The following is a 16,879-nucleotide window of genomic DNA, read 5'->3' as shown; positions in this document are numbered from 1 at the left end:
ATTTCATAAAGTTGGCTTCTGCATTAGATTATCTATTAAGGTACTTTGTTTAATGCTTTTTCTAAAACAGAAAGTAATGAAGACTTTGGTAAGTAATACATATTTCCATCAATACTAAACATTAGTTGTTTAGTACTCTTTATCACTGTGCATAGAAAGCTTTCATGAAGCCAACACTGACTATACAACAGCATTTGTATGCACAGGCCTGGGCAAACTCTTTTGAGGAAGTTTTGTAGTAGCTCGAGCATGCAAATTTCCCTTTTCCATGCCCTTGTTGTTTATGCAAGGGAAGGGCCATCAACTTGAGCCAATACACTCCACCCTGATGTCGTCACAAGTGTTGTTGTGAGAATGCAAAGAGCCAGAACTGATATGACAAAGTTTCAAGTAGCAAACTCCGATAGTGCCACCGATCCAGACTGCTTTGGTACTTTATTTCTCAGCCATGAAAAGATAGAAGGCAAAGTTGCTGATCTCAGACTACAGAGTCAGAACAGACATTACAAGACATTCAATCCAATGCTGTAATGGATTTGACAATAAACTGGTTCTTATTTTATCAATCCTGAAAGGATGAAAGGTAAAGTCGACTTTGGCAGAATCTGAATTCAGAAAATAATGATGGACAGAATCCAACTCAGCATTTTGCCTGGCATGTTAACGATTCTGCAAGCTTGCCACCTTAAAATACGTTTAACGCTAAAACATTTTCCATCTTTGGAAATGAAGAGGTTAGCTCCTCCCATAAAAGAAAGTACCATAAATTTTAGTTATATTCAAATCAATATCTTGTCTTACCTTTGATGTTAGTTTTGTGATGAATTTTGGAGGGTCGCCCTTCACTTTGGGAGGGATCAGTTCTGAAAAGATTAATAAGATAGTTATTAATTGAAATATGATACTAATTAAATTAATAATTCTAATATTTGTAATATCAATCCAAAATTTTTATGACAAGAGAAATACATACGTGTTGATGACAATTTCATTAGCTGAACACCTTCACCAAATGGTGTTTGAATTACACATTTGTAAGGACCAGCATCTTTGGTGGTGACCTGAAGGTAAAAGAAGTTTGAAAATATATTGAAGCTTTTGAATTTGTTTTTTTTTTAATATCACTCAAGTGTTTAAGAATTCTTGACAAATTTTACTTAAAGTGTTTTGCTCAAGAACACAACGCGTCGCCCGGTCCAGGAATCGAAACCACAATCTTACGATCATGATGCTGACACCCTAACCACTAAGCCACGCACCTTCATGAGAAAAGGGATAGCATTTGTAATTTCAAAAGATCTGCCCTGTATTACATTGAATTACACTGATTCAGTCATAGGATTACATTAAAGATTACAAGGGGCTGTGGAATACTCAGCCAGTATGATATAAAAAGAAAGTAGTTCCATTGATAGAACAACACTCAGCATTGAAGCCAGTGAAGGATCATCCAGGCCTTTCATTATAAAACATATTTAGCATTCCAATGACAAAGGGTTACAAAGGCAGTTTATATTCAGGAGAATTCCCAGTCCAAAAACATTATGCAAGATATTAATAATTTGATTTTTAAATTCATCTTGTTGGTCTAAAAATATTATAATGATATCTAACAGCAGTTGGATCTTTTGAGATAAGTTGCACTTCCTTGTTAGACATATATAATTCTATTTTATTAGCCTATTTTGGCAGAATCATGAGAGCCAGATTGTAACTCAATTCTCAAAAAATATATATATATATATTTTAATGCTGTCATTCTTCCACTAAAGAAAGCAAATGTACAGAGTTACTTCCCTTGGAAAATATATTTTAATTTTATGTGTGTGCACTTATCTATATATTGGGATATACCAACAGATGGTTCTTACACCATTCAGCATATAGTCATAGAATGTGATTTAGCTTGCATCAAGCCTTGTTTGGGTACACATTATTGATAGGTCACAAAAATGATGAAACATCTGTGACCATCACTCCTGAATGGGATCTTATGTGAGTTGCCTTGCTTGTCTATGATTTCCAGGCATTTCAACATCAGGCACATTGATGATAGTATATTCTTTTATGCCTATGAGCACAGCCTACCCATGAACTAGAAAACCACACACTTAGTGTATGTGTGTTTCACATCTTTTATATATATAAAGCTGAAGTTGTCTGTGTATGGCAGGTTTGGTAGCCTTCAACTAACACTATCTCCACCGAGACCCTGTGGCGCAAGTTGACCAAAATTGAGAGTATGATAGAAGAAGGCTTGCTCTTCATTCCGTAGAAGATAAAATTCAAATCAAACCATGTTAACACCAAAAATTATTTACATCAAAAAGGTGCCTTTTTTTTCTATGAAGATACCTATTTTTTAACGATCTTTTGACTGCTGTGTCGCCATTTTTCGGTGTATTTCAATCAGAAAAATGTTCACTTATAGAGAATAACAAGCTACATAATGCAAACTTTTTACTTTTCAAAAATTCCAATTCTAAAAGGTCGAAACAAACCCAAGCAACGCCGGGTCATACTGCTAAGTATATATATATTTGTAACTGATATAAAAAGTTATTAAATATTTTCTAATTACCTCATCCATTTGCATGCTAGCATAGTAACTTGAATCTTTCTGTGACACATCCATCTTGTATCTCCCACCACTTTTCAAAGGATTGTTTCCAAAAAACCATTGGGCAGTTGGCTTCTCCTTGCTATCAACTTTCTGTTCAAATGTTACTCGCTTTTTATCCAGTTCAATTTTAGTTGTGGCTTTATCTGTTAACGTTATTGTCTTTTTCTCTTTATCTTTTTCTGCATCTTTCTCTGCATCTTTGTCCTTTTGTTGGCTGCCAAAGAATTAAATAGAATTGAAGAATATTATATTTTGTTTTTGGATTTGGTTTGCAAGATTCTTTATATGAGTTCGTGTGTTGAAGCATATGCTGTTGTGTCTGGGGAGAGTAATTTTGTTCTTGTGTCTTATAATTTAGGAGGAAGCACTCCGTCGGTTACGACGATGAGGGTTCCGGTTGATCCGAATCAACGGAACAGCCTGCTTGTGAAATTAACGTGTAAGTGGCTGAGCACTCCACAGACACGTGCACCCTTAACGTAGTTCTCAGGGATATTCAGCGTGACACAGAGAGTGACAAGGCCGGCCCCTTGAAATACAGGTACAACAGAAACAGGAAGTAAGAGTGGAGTGAGAGAAAGTTGAGGTGAAAGAGTACAACAGGGGTCGCCACCACCCCCTGCTGGAGCCTCGTGGAGCTTTAGGTGTTTTTGCTCAATAAACACACACAACGCCCGGTCTGGGAATCGAAACTGTGGTCCTCCGACTGCGAGTCCGCTGCCATAACCACTGGGCCATTGCGCCTCCACCTTATAATTTAACACACTCACTGATAAAATTTCCACTTATTTTTATTTTCCTAAAATTTCCGTTTTATCTTGCAACCTTTTCAATAGTCTTGTTTTAAATTATAAGGCACAAAAAGAAAATTACTCTCTCAAGACACAACAGAAGAATATATTATATTTCCTAATTATCAAGTGCATCATTTTTAAAACACCTTTGACAATGTTGAAGTTTTGGCATGGCTATGTGGTAAGAAGCTTGCTTCCCAGCCACATGGTTCTGGGTTCAGTGCCACAGCATGGCACCTTGAGCAAATGTCTTCTACTGTAGCCTCAAGCCAACCAAAGCCTTGTGAGTAGATTTGATAGATGGAACCCGAAAAAAGCCATTGTATACATATACACACACACATATATATATATATATATGTGTGTGTGTGTGTGGTGTGTGTGTGTGTGTGTGTGTGCGTGTGCTTATGTGTGTGCATCTTTGTATCTGTGTTTGTCCTCCACCAGCACTTGACAACCAGTGTTGGTGTGTTTGCATCCCCATAGCTTAGCAGCTCAGCAAAAGATATTGTTAGAATAAGTACTAAGCTTTAAAAAATTAAATACTGTGAAAAAATTCTTCAGGGTGGTGCCCCAGCATGGCTGCTGTCTAATGATTGAAACAATTAAAAGATAAAAGATTGCTTTCAATCATCTTTATTATTCAAAAATTCAAGTATCTTCACCTTTAATTGATTTATTCTCTTTTGGGAAAGCTTTTTTATATATATCAGAAAATATAGCATTTGCTATTCTAATATAAGAGCGACCAGCTCTTATATTAGCCATAAATGACAGCTCAGTATATGTAGCTGATGCAGTGCAATGACACAGAAATACATGCATCCTATGGTATGGTTACATCATTCATGGCCTAGTGGTGTTTACACTTATATTGTCTATAAGGAGAATTTCTCTTGAGATACCTTGTACAGCGTATTGTCTTTCCATGTTTGAATGTACATCAACATATTAACCCTTTCGTTACCAACCCGGCTGAAACTGGCTCTGGCTCTGTAGTACAAATGTCTTGTTTTCATAAGATTTGAATTAAAATCTTCCACCAAACCTTAGTTACAATTTATATTCCTAACACTAGCCTAATGATAACTAAGTTATTTTATTAAGTTCTTTGTTATATTTAAAGTAATTGAAAGAAACACAGAGCACCTCAAAATAAATACCGTAACGAAGGGGTTAAATAAGACTGTACATACTATCACACTGTTGTTGCTTACATTCCTTGAGGAATTTGAATTTGCAATGTAAAGACAGTCAAAATGCAGTTAAGCATTTTGCCTGGCGTGTCAACAATTCTGCCAGCTCGCTGCCCACTCTGGGGTAATATTAAAATCAACTTCAACTGGAAATGTCTTCAAACGAAAATCCTTCAACAAAATAAACATCATTTAAGTAAAATAAAACTTAGCAACATGCACTTACGCATCTAAGTTGAGAGTGATGTTTGCAGTGCCCTCTCCATGTGCATTTTTAGCGACCACCTTGTACACACCCGCATCATCTTTAGTGAAATTCTAAAACATAGAATAAAACAAAGGTAATTAGTTAAATTTAAATAGCCCTTCAGAAAATGAGAAATTTTTGTTTGACCCTTTGTCTGTCCAAAGCATTTTCATGAATTTATCCCAAACATCCATGCTTGGTTTCAAACTTTTAGCTATTGGAGGTTAATTTGGTTTAGTTGGTGGGTAATATGTATTGGTACTCTATTAGTAGGTGTATGATATATATACATGTGTATATATATATATATATATATATCAATATATCACTGTGATCCTCGTGACCGACTAGGCTGTCAGATGTTGCTACACATCGCTGGTCACAATGCGCTTTGCATTGTTTTAGCCTTCAAATGATGCCACCCCGCTGGCTAAGCGAGCAGGCCAACAGAAGAAAGAATGAGAGGAAGTTGTGGTGAAAGAGTACAGCAGGGATCGCCACCACCCCCTGCTGGAGCTTCGTGGTGCTTTAGGTGTTTACGCTCAATAAACACTCACAACGCCTGGTCTAGGAAGTCCGCTGCCCTAACTACTGGGCCATTGTGCCTCCACATATATATATATATATATCAATTCTTTTGAGATCTTGGATTATCAGCCAAGTGTTCTGCACATCACATATGATGTACTATTATATATTCATTACTCCTTGTTCTGAGCAATATAAACCTTTCTTTTCATAAATCCCTTGTTATTCTGGTTGTTGTGAAAAATTGAGAATGTGTATCATATACGATGCACGGATACCAGGAAAATAAGTCCTTTATGACCTGTCATGTAGCAGTTTAATTAACAGTTTGATTTAACTAACAGAAATTGCTTAAAAAAATATCAGACTAAACTAAGAGCTGGAAACAATATGATTGTAGATAGTGCTCTGACAGTCACATTCCAGTAATTGAAACTAGTAAAAAATGTGCTTAAATCATTTGATGCTAATAAGTTAGCTGGATTACAATTCACTTAGTTACACAGTTAACCATGATTTGTAATTCTATACAAAATGTTAAATGAGAAAAATTAGAGCAGAAATTCGTTCTCTTACCAATATATCCAACATAAAGGTATATTTATCTTTATCTTGGGTTGTTTTCAATTTCAATCTGTTGTTTTCTTTCAAAAGGGTGCTGCCTTTATACCAAGTAATTGTGGGTTTTGGATCAGCTATGCAACTACACTCCATGTGGATATTTTTCCCTGATGCGTCTTGTGCTATTTTAGGTTTTTCTGTGAAATTTGGTGCTTTGCCAGCAGGCTCAGTTTTTTCTGTATCTGAAAATATATTAAAGTTTTATTTTTAAAATGTCTTTAAGAGTTGACTATCTCGTCACTGCTCACTAAAGCAGAAAATGTATTGAAGTGTAGAGTTTGCTTTTTCTGAGAAGGTCTAATAATATAGAAACAAGCCAGTACTTGCTTGAATAATTAAAATAATATTAGTCAATGACTAATATAGTCATTTCTTCACTGCATTATCATTTCTAAACAGAATTTTACTTCTCATTTCATTGACTATATCAAATACTAACTTAAACATTGCATTAGAAAATTTAAGGAAATTTCCTTAAACTTAATGTATATTATTAACATATATTATTTCAAGTGATAATTCACAGTGGGATTTAAAATCTTAGGAATTCAAAATGTAATTTTATAAAACAGCATATGGTAGGATAGAGCCTACATAATCTAACATAATAATCTGTATGAAATCAACATTTCATATCTAATCAGTGGCTCTGCATTTTGTCCTTAGCTCAGCTGTAATTTTCAACAAAGAGGTTCAGATGGATGTAAGTAAGGTCTTGTGGTAGTATAATTACCTGCTGTAGGTAGTACAGTAGTGCAAAGTTGACACACTCGATACCTTTATGAGTTGAATAACTCATTAATTAAATGAATAACAATGTGATTATATATGAAAAGCTTTGTAGAAAAGAATGGTTATTTCTTGTAATATGAAACAGTTTCTTTCAAATTAACAACCTAAAATATATATATAATATATATATATACCTACATACGCACGCATGTACATATGTACATATGTATGTATATATATATATATATATATATATTCACATGAATTTGTTGAAATGATCAATGTTGAAATAAACTGCAAATTTTTTAATAAAATATGGTCAAGTCACCAATGGTTACATTTGTATACACTCATGTAAATCACAGTCATTTAAAATTTTGTGTTTTAATCATTTACCTTGGAAATTCAGTGTAATATTTGCATTAGATTCACCATTCTCATTTGAAGCAACACACTTATATACTCCACCATCGGCTGGTGCTGGATCCTGCAAATAATAATTTAAAACTTAGATATAGTTAAGAATAAGAAAGAAGGACATAGCAATAAGTGAGAGTAGAAAACCCCACAAATTAATCAATAAATACGTAAATAAATCTTGAAGACCAGGCATTGATATCGTTATATCCATCCATTTTCACTGCTCACTATTTCAGGGAGAGTTGGAGTAGAGTCCTCAGGTACTTCCTCCATAGGTTCCTATCAGAATCAGCTGTCTTTACAATTTCCTGCTGGATTCCAAACTAGGTCTTCTGTGATTGGTAAAATTAGCCAAACTTACTAACTTCGGTTCGGTTTCCATACCTATCCTCACCTATGGTTACGAACGTCAGATAATGATTGAAAGAGTACAATTACAAATACAAGCAGATGAAATGGGTTCATCTGAAAGACCCCTAGAGTAATATCACTCAACAGAGACTATAGTTCAGAGATCAGGAACTCTCTTCAATTTGAGCTGCTATCTCTCTACAATGAGAGGTCACAGTTCTGTTACAACAAACATGTTGTTAGAATATTACAGGAAAGGATCACATGACATATAATTAATTTATGCTATTCCCTAATGCTGTAACACTCAGGTATCATTTAAGCATAACTGGGTAAGAGTGTAATTATTTTTGATGATTAAAATGTCTATGGACGATTTTAGAGCTTTTAACCTTTCTAATCTTCTGAGACCCCCTTCGGTCACGACACAGACTATTGGATTGCACCTAGAAAGTTTCCCAGGCACATGTCCGGGTAAAGTTCCATGCCAGAAGTGTTATTCAAGGGAAAGGCAAGGGCCGATACAGCTTGGCACCTGTGATGTCACAACTCATTTCTACAGCTGAGTGAACTGGAGCAACGTGAAATAAAGTGTGTTGCTCAAGAACACAACACGCAGCCCGGTCTGGGATTCAAGCTCACAACCTCTTGATCATAAGCTCAACGCTCTAACCACTGAGCCATGTGCCTTCACAGTCTTATAATCTTACAGTCATAAACTGTTATTCATATCTTCAAATGTAACTTACTTTGATTGTCAGCACGATAATATACATATTAGGACCTTTAGGGTCCTTAGTTGTTTGGATAGTGTAACGTCCACCTTGCTTGATTTCTGTAGCTTCACGAAACCATTTGATAACAGGTTGGGAGCTTGATTCAAGATTGCATGTCATTGTAAGTTGATTTTTCTGAGGTTGTTTTATAATAGGTTTTTGGGTGAAATGTGGAGCCTTGCCAGCTTCCCTATTAGAAGAAAAAGTAAAAGAAAATATTGAGATTTAGGTACTTTAATGATAAACAATTAAAAACTTAATTTTTATATTGTTTATTAATTTTAGCAATTTTCAATTCCATTACTTAACATATTTTTATGTATATTTCTCACATTTGATTAACAGTTAAAACGAGACTAAAAATATCAAACAATTAACCATTGTAGAAATTGAGAAAAAATTGATTAAATACTTACGTTTGTTTACCTATTTTATGGAAATGAAAAGAAAGTAGAAAAAATATTAAAGTATATTATAAAAGTAGGCAATTCCAAAAAGCTAAATATATAATTTCTATTATGATAAAATGAACATACATATTTAAATATAGATTTTCATAAGTTTAACTTAGAGTTATATTTATACATTATATTATATTATATCATATAAAGAATATTGTTAAATTTGATTGTTTCTAATAACATAATTATTTCAATATAATAATTAATGTACTTTTAATGGGATTAATGAAACAACAGAAATTTCCTTAAATTCAATGGTGTCAATTTTAAAGCAATAGCTTCCTACTCTTATAATTTCATCCTCATTACTCACTCTATGTATATATTATATATATATATTTATATATATATATAAAATATATATAAAATATATAAAATATATATTTATATATATATTTATATATAATATTTATATATATTTATTTATATATTCATATATATTTATATATTTACATATATAAAATATTATTAGAGACAAAACCACTATTTTGCAAAACAAACAAGAAGACTTAATATTGGATTTAATCCTAAATCTGATTTTTCCCTGTAAATTGGATTTATTCCCTAATATTTATTATTTATATAATATTGATAATTTTGTATATTGAGTGTAATACCGCAATTTCGTAAATTATGGATTTTACAGGTAAGATAGAACCGCTGTTTGGGATTATCTTTGAAAGATTCCTATTCCTTCTAAAATTTTATGTATTGATTAAGTCTTTCCTTGTTTGTTTTGCAAAATAGTGGTTTTGTCTCTAATAATATTTATAATATTTTACTATAAAATTGGATTTATCCTAAATCTGATTTTTCCCTGTAAATTTGGATTTATTCCCTAATATTTATTATTTACATATATATATATATATATTTACATATATATATATATATTTACATATATATATATATATATATATATGTATGTGTATATATATATATATATATATATATATATATATATATGTATATATATATATATATATGTATGTGTGTATATATATATATATATATATATATATATATGTATGTGTGTATATATATATATATATACATACACACACAAGATGAAATACATAAATGTATACATGTACAGATAACAAGAAAGTAAGAACTAGAGAACAGAAAGACAAACAGTAGAGTGAGACTCAGAGAGTGGAGTGAGAGAATAAAAATCTAAGAAATAAGCAAGCATAGAATTCATAAGCCAAAATTTAATTCTGCATAAATCCTGTTTACCTAAAGAAAGAACTAGATTGTATATTTATTTATAATTGTAATTGACAGTAATTAACTATTATCAAAGTACCTCATATTAGAAATCAAATAATAATAACCTTATTGAACCTCATTTCAAAAATAGAAAAAAATATATAGACTTCATGTATGAAGGTAATTCAAACATATTCATACATTAATATGTATTTCTTCTATTAAAAATCTACACAAAGCAGATTTATGCATCAGCTCGAAAATGATTATTTACAGAATATTTCCTGTGATGCTTTTATCTGCTGTTTGTGTTGGCAGAGCATTTTCAATGTTCTGTCCTTTATATAAAGTTAAAACAAGTTTTTGAAAAATATAAAATGTTAGTGCACTTACAAGTAAAGAAAAAAAAAAAGTTAAAAAGTAGACAAATTTAGAATGTTAAGGAAATAGAAAAATTCTGTGAAGAGTTGTTTATTAAGAATGATGTATTATAAAACAAATCATGTGATTGATTTTAAAGAAAGTTTTTGTACAAATGAAAAACAATATCAAAAAGATATAACGATAAATATTGAGAACTTAAAATAAACTATAAGCTTATTCTTATATGAGTGCGCTTAATTTTTATTTCTTTTACAATATACAAATTAAATGGAATTTTCTTAAAAAATATATCACTTCAAAGCGATTGTATGCAAATGCAAATGAATGTCTTCAATCAAGCTGTTTAGAGCGCAGGTTAGTATTTCAAAACTTTTAAAGCAAACCTTTATACCATGTTTTCTTTTAAACAGCATAAAATATTGTTCACATCATTTGTGTCAACAAATGGAAAGCAAGCAAATGAATCTATAAAATATACTGTCTAATTAGCTGCATATAACAGATGTCGCTTTTGCGCAAGTTTTATTTTAAACATTCATATTATATGAAGATTTTGTTGATATCTACCAACAGCATAGAAAATAAAGCAGTGATGGGTTAATTTCATTGCAGCTATGATCTAAAGTTATCTAATTTTAAAGCAGTACTTGTTTTGAGAATATGTATGTTCTGTTGTTTTGTCACTATGTGCAATAAAGTTAGATCAGTAGAGTTTAAAGTGCATAATCTTTGATAAGCTGATGAAATTTTAAAGATATATTTGTGTAATGTTAATTAAACTATAAACTAGATGTATATTTTTAACAGCACATATGTTTGCCTAAGTAAAAATTTAAAACAATATTTTCAGAAATTTTTGTAATCAAATCAACTTATATTGTAAATATAAATTAAAAAGAAAAATATAACCAAATTTAATTTTTTAAAAATTCAATATTATTCAGGAAGAATGCTTAACTTGCAAATCTCTTTGGTATTCTTAGTTCATTTCATAATTTGGAAAGTTGGTTTATTGTAGTAATTACAATTATACAAGGTTTTGAAACACCTTTGTAAAAAGTAAGGACCCCACTTCTGTTATGAATAACTATGGGATTGCACCTATAAAGTTACCCTCCAAGGCACAAGTCCAGGCAAAGTTGTTTGTGAAAGACCAACAGTCACCCAAGCATACCAGCCCCCCCGCTCTCTATGCCACTAATGTTATCAAAGGGAAAGGCAAAGGCTGATAACAGCTTGGCACCAGTGACATCTCAACTCATTTCTACAGTTGAGTGAACTAGAGCAATGTGAAAAAAAGTGTGTTGCTCAAGAACACAACACAAAGCCTGGTTCAGGAATTGAACTCACTACCTCATGATTGCGAGCCCAACGCTCTAACCACTGAGCCATACATCTTCATCCATGCTATTGTAAAGGCTCCAAATGCCCAAAATGCTTCTGGCATTCTCACTTGGCAGCTGCTGCTGGGATGAGTATTTGCTTCTCTATGATATATCGTGTTTTTAACACAGGAAGTCCCTAAGATATGTTATCTTAGGACAAATACCACAATAACTGGCCTATCGACAGAGTATATATGTCATTATGTAAGATACACAGCTGACTAAATAGCTAATGATATTAAAGTTGATTTCAAATCCATACCTATCTGTGGCAACAAATCATATGACTGAATGTCACATGACACATTCTCTGTTAGTCTTCAATTTTGTTTAAATATTTTACAATTTTGTTGCAACCAAGTAACAAAGATTAATCTTAGATCATTGTTAACAACCCACTTAATATACGACAAGGTTATTTCTGATGTTTTAAAATATTTTTGTTTTTGTTTTTAATATTTTTGTTGTTTTTGTAAAATCTCAGAAAATAATAAAAAATTTGTCTATCTAACTGTAAACATTTTAAATATTTCACTAACTTTTTGTTATAGCTTGGTAAAAGGGTACATTTTTTGCCAAAAATTGCTAAATTTGTTCCCACAGTCTTCTTTATCCACAAGGTACATCTCACAGATACTCTGGAGTGCATCATCAGTAATGTTTCTGGTATCTTGGGGCATTTTAGATCTTACATCAGGCCCCCTCACCAGTCAGGGTTGATCAAGTTCCAGTCTGTATCCCAGTAGTAGCAAACCACTGGTCTGCTCACTTTCCAAAGCTATCTGGTGACCTTTTCTGTAACTTCAGTAGTGGAATCCATTACTTACCAAATACATTTCCTGAACTTAATTGGTTGGTTTTAACACGACAAAATTAATGGGAACTAATTTTAATTTGCATATATCTTATTTGAAATGCTTTGTTTATTTTGCAAACTTCCTGAATTATTTGAATGCTATTCTGTTTAAAATTGATGGTATTCTGTAATTTCATGTTTGTTGAACTGGACATTTTTAAAAGTGCCATTTTTGGATCACTGCAAACAAATCAAGTGACATGCCTGGTTTTAAAGGACAAATAATTGATGTTATGTTTTCTTTGTACATTTTTCTACAGGAATCTGGTCCCAATTAATATTTAAACTTATCTTATTTTACATTCCTAATAAAAATTCGCATCTTGATCATTGAACGATCATGGGCTGGGTATATGTGTATGTATTATATGAGTATATTTATAAGAGTGTATAAAAACGCTGCTCAGTGGATCAAGCTTTTTGCTTGAAATTTCATAAATACACACGTTGTCACACAAATATACGCACACACGAGCAGACAATGAATCACATGGGTGTGACTTAATATTTAAAGCAGACAAATTTTGAGGACATCACTCGTGGTTAGAATAAATGTTAGATTGGACAAAATAAAGTAACACTGAAATTTTGTACAATATCGAATTACACTGGTTTAGGTATAACTTTTTACAAACTGCATGAATCCAGAAATATGTTGCTTTAATAAATTAACATTTTGAACAGTTTAGTTGAGCTGTCTTTGAAAGTTTCCAAACCTCAGCTATGGAATGCAATTGAATTTGCCTTATACAGTTCTCCAAATATCAGCAGCAAATCAACAGGGTTTCTGTCTTCAGCTACCAACAGAATTCAAAATCTTGATATTGATCTGTTTTTAATCAATAAAAATAAATCCTGAGACTCTGTGTGTTTGTCTGTGTGTATGTGAGTATGTATATATATATATATATATATATATATGTGTGTACATATGTATGTATGTATATATACACATACAGATTGATTAGATGTAGAGATAGAGAGATATATAGACAGACAGATAGATATATAATTAGAGATAGCTCCAAAGATTCATGTAGATGTCTATTGAATTAAGAAATATTTTACTAGAGAGATATTTAGATGATATAGTATTTAAATTGATTAATAATTTTATAGTGAAATTAATAGGAGGAGAAAGGTTGAGAGTTAGAGTTTGAAGAATTTATTTGATTCCTGTTACCTTAAAAGTATTAGGCAAGAAAAGAGGTGCCACAGAAATGTGTCAATCATGGTGAAAGAAGAGTGTAGTGCCATAGGAAAGCTGTATTTGATCAGAAAGTGCACTTAAGTGATAGAATAGAAAAAGTGGTTATAAGGAAAAATAGGATTTATTTTATTGCTTGGTCTGAATAAAACTTACCTTCAAAGTTTAAATTGATGGTGGCTGTAGATTCACCAGCAGTGTTTTTAGCAATAGCCTTATATTCACCACCATCTGCACTGCCTACCTTATTGATTTCTAAAGAGATTGTATGGTTTTTACCAAGAGATCTGATTTGCATTTTAATCCGCTGATTTTGAGATACAGTTTTGTTGTTGAGTTGCCAAGCTATATCTGGCTTAGGATCAGCTGTGAGCTTACACTCTATGATTAGTTTTTCTCCGAGCTGTCGGATTGCAGGTTTACTGGTGAACATAGGTTTGCCTTTCGGTTCTGCACCCATACCTAAAACACAAATTACAAACATAGACTGATACATCAAGCAGGATACTTTTCATCTGGACATCTGCAGTAAAGACCGCTTGTGAAGATGCCATGAAACTATCCGTAAAGCTGCAAAACTTCTAGCTTATGAAATATTAATTAGAGTGTTAATAAAAATTAACAATAAGCATTATTAGATCATTATCCATTACGTTCTATATGTTTTAATCTAGCAATTTGAATTCTGACTGTATTCAGGTAAAATTACTCAAGTTTCAAAATTATTTTCAAAAGCATACGTTGTAGGTTTGCTGGTGAAAAATTATTCACTGGAAAATAACCGGATTCCTTTAACACCTGATAGCTGAGAGTATTTTATTTCATATTGCTCAGGAAAACACAACAGTTGTGGTCCTGGGATATATTATGGTTAAAGAGAATATAAATTAGCTTTTACTTTGTTTCTAGTAGCTTTTTATATTAAAAAGTTTTAAGTAATGTTTTCATCAGAATTTTGAAGAAACTTGAAGAATTGAATAACAAATGAATGATTAATAGTAATGTTTATATTTTGAAATTTTTAGCCAAAAAGTTTTAAATGATAGATGCAATGTTGTTTTCTGTCAATACAATTCCTTCCATAGTTGTATTTTGTTCTATAATGAACTTTTCCTAAGAGATAATTCTTGAATCATTATTCCAGTACAATCACTTGATGGCCACATAACTAGTACCCATGCTAGTCGCACATAAAAAGCACCCTTCGAATGCTGACGATGACGAATCAGGTAATAAATATATTATCCCCCACCTTCTAAGTGAATGCTTTATTTGATATTGAAGACACCCTGAACAGTCAGATGGTGTTATAGTCCAGAAAGTTCCTAAACCAGCTAAAAATGCTGTAATATATAATATTATATATAGATATAGTGACAAAAATTTTTATTTCAGTAAGACTAAAAGTGATGCAGCTTCATTGTCAAGGCAGCAATACAGACAACAATAAAGACTAGACGAACACAATTCACATAAGAAAAATTTTTCAGATTTTTCTAATGTTAAAATTGTTAATAAAACTTTATAATACATTTTAGAAAATGCATTCAAATTAAAATTGAAATGTAAAAAAATAATAAATAATAATGAATAATAAATAAATGCACTGAACATGATAGAATTAAAACAATAAAAAAAGATAACAATAAATAAAACTAAAATGTTGAAATATATAACGTAATAACATTTGAAATAAAAATCAAAGAAGGATATAAAAATCAACTGGTCATGATGCATATATCGTTTATCTAATATTTTACCAGCATATATGCAAATGTAATGAATTCCATCAATTAATATATATCCTCTTTTAGATTTATTTTTAATGGATAATGATTATAAGATTAAAATTCAAAAATCTAATGCATCATTTTCCATTTACTCAGGAATTACTAAAACAAACCAAATATGACATGTGGCTTCTTGTACTTAATGAACAGTTAATAATTCTCTCATCAAAGATAAACAGCTTCATGACCAGTCGAGAACAGAACTAAATAAAAGGAAATAAAATTGATCATTGAGACTTCATAAATTAACAACTTTTATTTGCATTTCTTGAATCAATTCCAAAAGTTTGAATCACTTCCATTTCTTGAATCACTTCTAAAAGTTGGCACCAAACATACATTTTCCTATCTTTCTCATACTCACATGTCCCTTTAACCTAGTTTTCTCAACCATTTTTTACCTATGGACCCCTTTGATTTCTATTTTTCTCTACCAGATACCCATAGTTAATTTGATGTTTAAAAATTCTAATATATTTTTATAATTAAATATCATTAGGAATTGTATTCTAAAAAATTGTTAAAATAGGTGCAAGAGTGGCTTTGTGGTAAGTAGCTTGCTTACCAACCACATGGTTCCAGGTTCAGTCCCACTGCATGGCACCTTGGGCAAGTGTCTTCTACTATATCCTCGGGCTGACCAAAGCCTTGTGAGTAGATTTGGTAGACGGAAACTGAAGGAAGCCTGTCATATGCGTATGTGTGTGTGTGTATGTGTTTATTTGTCTGTGTTGGTTCCCCCATCATCGCTTGACAACCGATGCTGATGTGTTTACATCCCCGTAACTTAGTGGTTCAGCAAAAAGAGACCGATAGAATAAGTACTAGGCACACAAAGAATAAATCCTGGGGTTGATTTGCTTGACTAAAGGCAGTGCTCCAGCATGGCTGCAGTCAAATGACTGAAACAAGTAAAAGAGAGTCCACACAGAGAGGATTATGTTGTAATTAGGATTAGCTAAGCTACCTATTATAGAAAATGGCGCCTTAATATCAAAGTTTTTGTTGTGTACGGTTTTCCATTTATCAATATATTGCATTTGGCAATAAAATTTTCTTCAAGCAGAGAACTTTGTAATTTCAGTTTGTTTTCAAGTTTTAAAATAACAGTCTGTCACGTTTTTAAGTTACATAATTAAATATTTTCATTAAGCAATTTCGATCAAATAATTTCCATCAAACACAAATGCAGAAGTTATTTTTATTTAGTCTCCATAATCATTTTTTTTTGGGGGGGGGTTCATTTAACATATAACAATTAGAGGAATATGATTTTATGAATGAACAATGTGGTGA

At 31.9% G+C, this 16,879-nt stretch overlaps 1 protein-coding gene across 1 annotated transcript in view; it reads right to left on the bottom strand.

The window, feature by feature from the left end:
* LOC115213975 (twitchin) overlaps window positions 1–16,879 on the bottom strand; it is a 280,495-nt gene that overhangs the window by 190,085 nt on the left and 73,531 nt on the right. The window contains exons 6-14 of the mRNA XM_036504380.1: window positions 13,950–14,255; window positions 8,705–8,714; window positions 8,262–8,478; window positions 7,138–7,228; window positions 5,965–6,191; window positions 4,840–4,931; window positions 2,582–2,837; window positions 974–1,061; window positions 802–863 (exon numbers count right to left, since the gene is read on the bottom strand). Coding sequence (XP_036360273.1) covers window positions 802–863; window positions 974–1,061; window positions 2,582–2,837; window positions 4,840–4,931; window positions 5,965–6,191; window positions 7,138–7,228; window positions 8,262–8,478; window positions 8,705–8,714; window positions 13,950–14,255 — 1,349 coding nt within the window. The remainder of the gene's footprint in view (window positions 1–801; window positions 864–973; window positions 1,062–2,581; window positions 2,838–4,839; window positions 4,932–5,964; window positions 6,192–7,137; window positions 7,229–8,261; window positions 8,479–8,704; window positions 8,715–13,949; window positions 14,256–16,879) is intronic.

This window comes from Octopus sinensis, linkage group LG7 (assembly GCF_006345805.1).
Source record: "Octopus sinensis linkage group LG7, ASM634580v1, whole genome shotgun sequence".
Lineage (NCBI taxonomy): Eukaryota > Metazoa > Mollusca > Cephalopoda > Octopoda > Octopodidae > Octopus > Octopus sinensis.
Note: the sequence above shows the minus strand (reverse complement) of the source record. Positions and strands in the feature narration are given on the sequence as shown.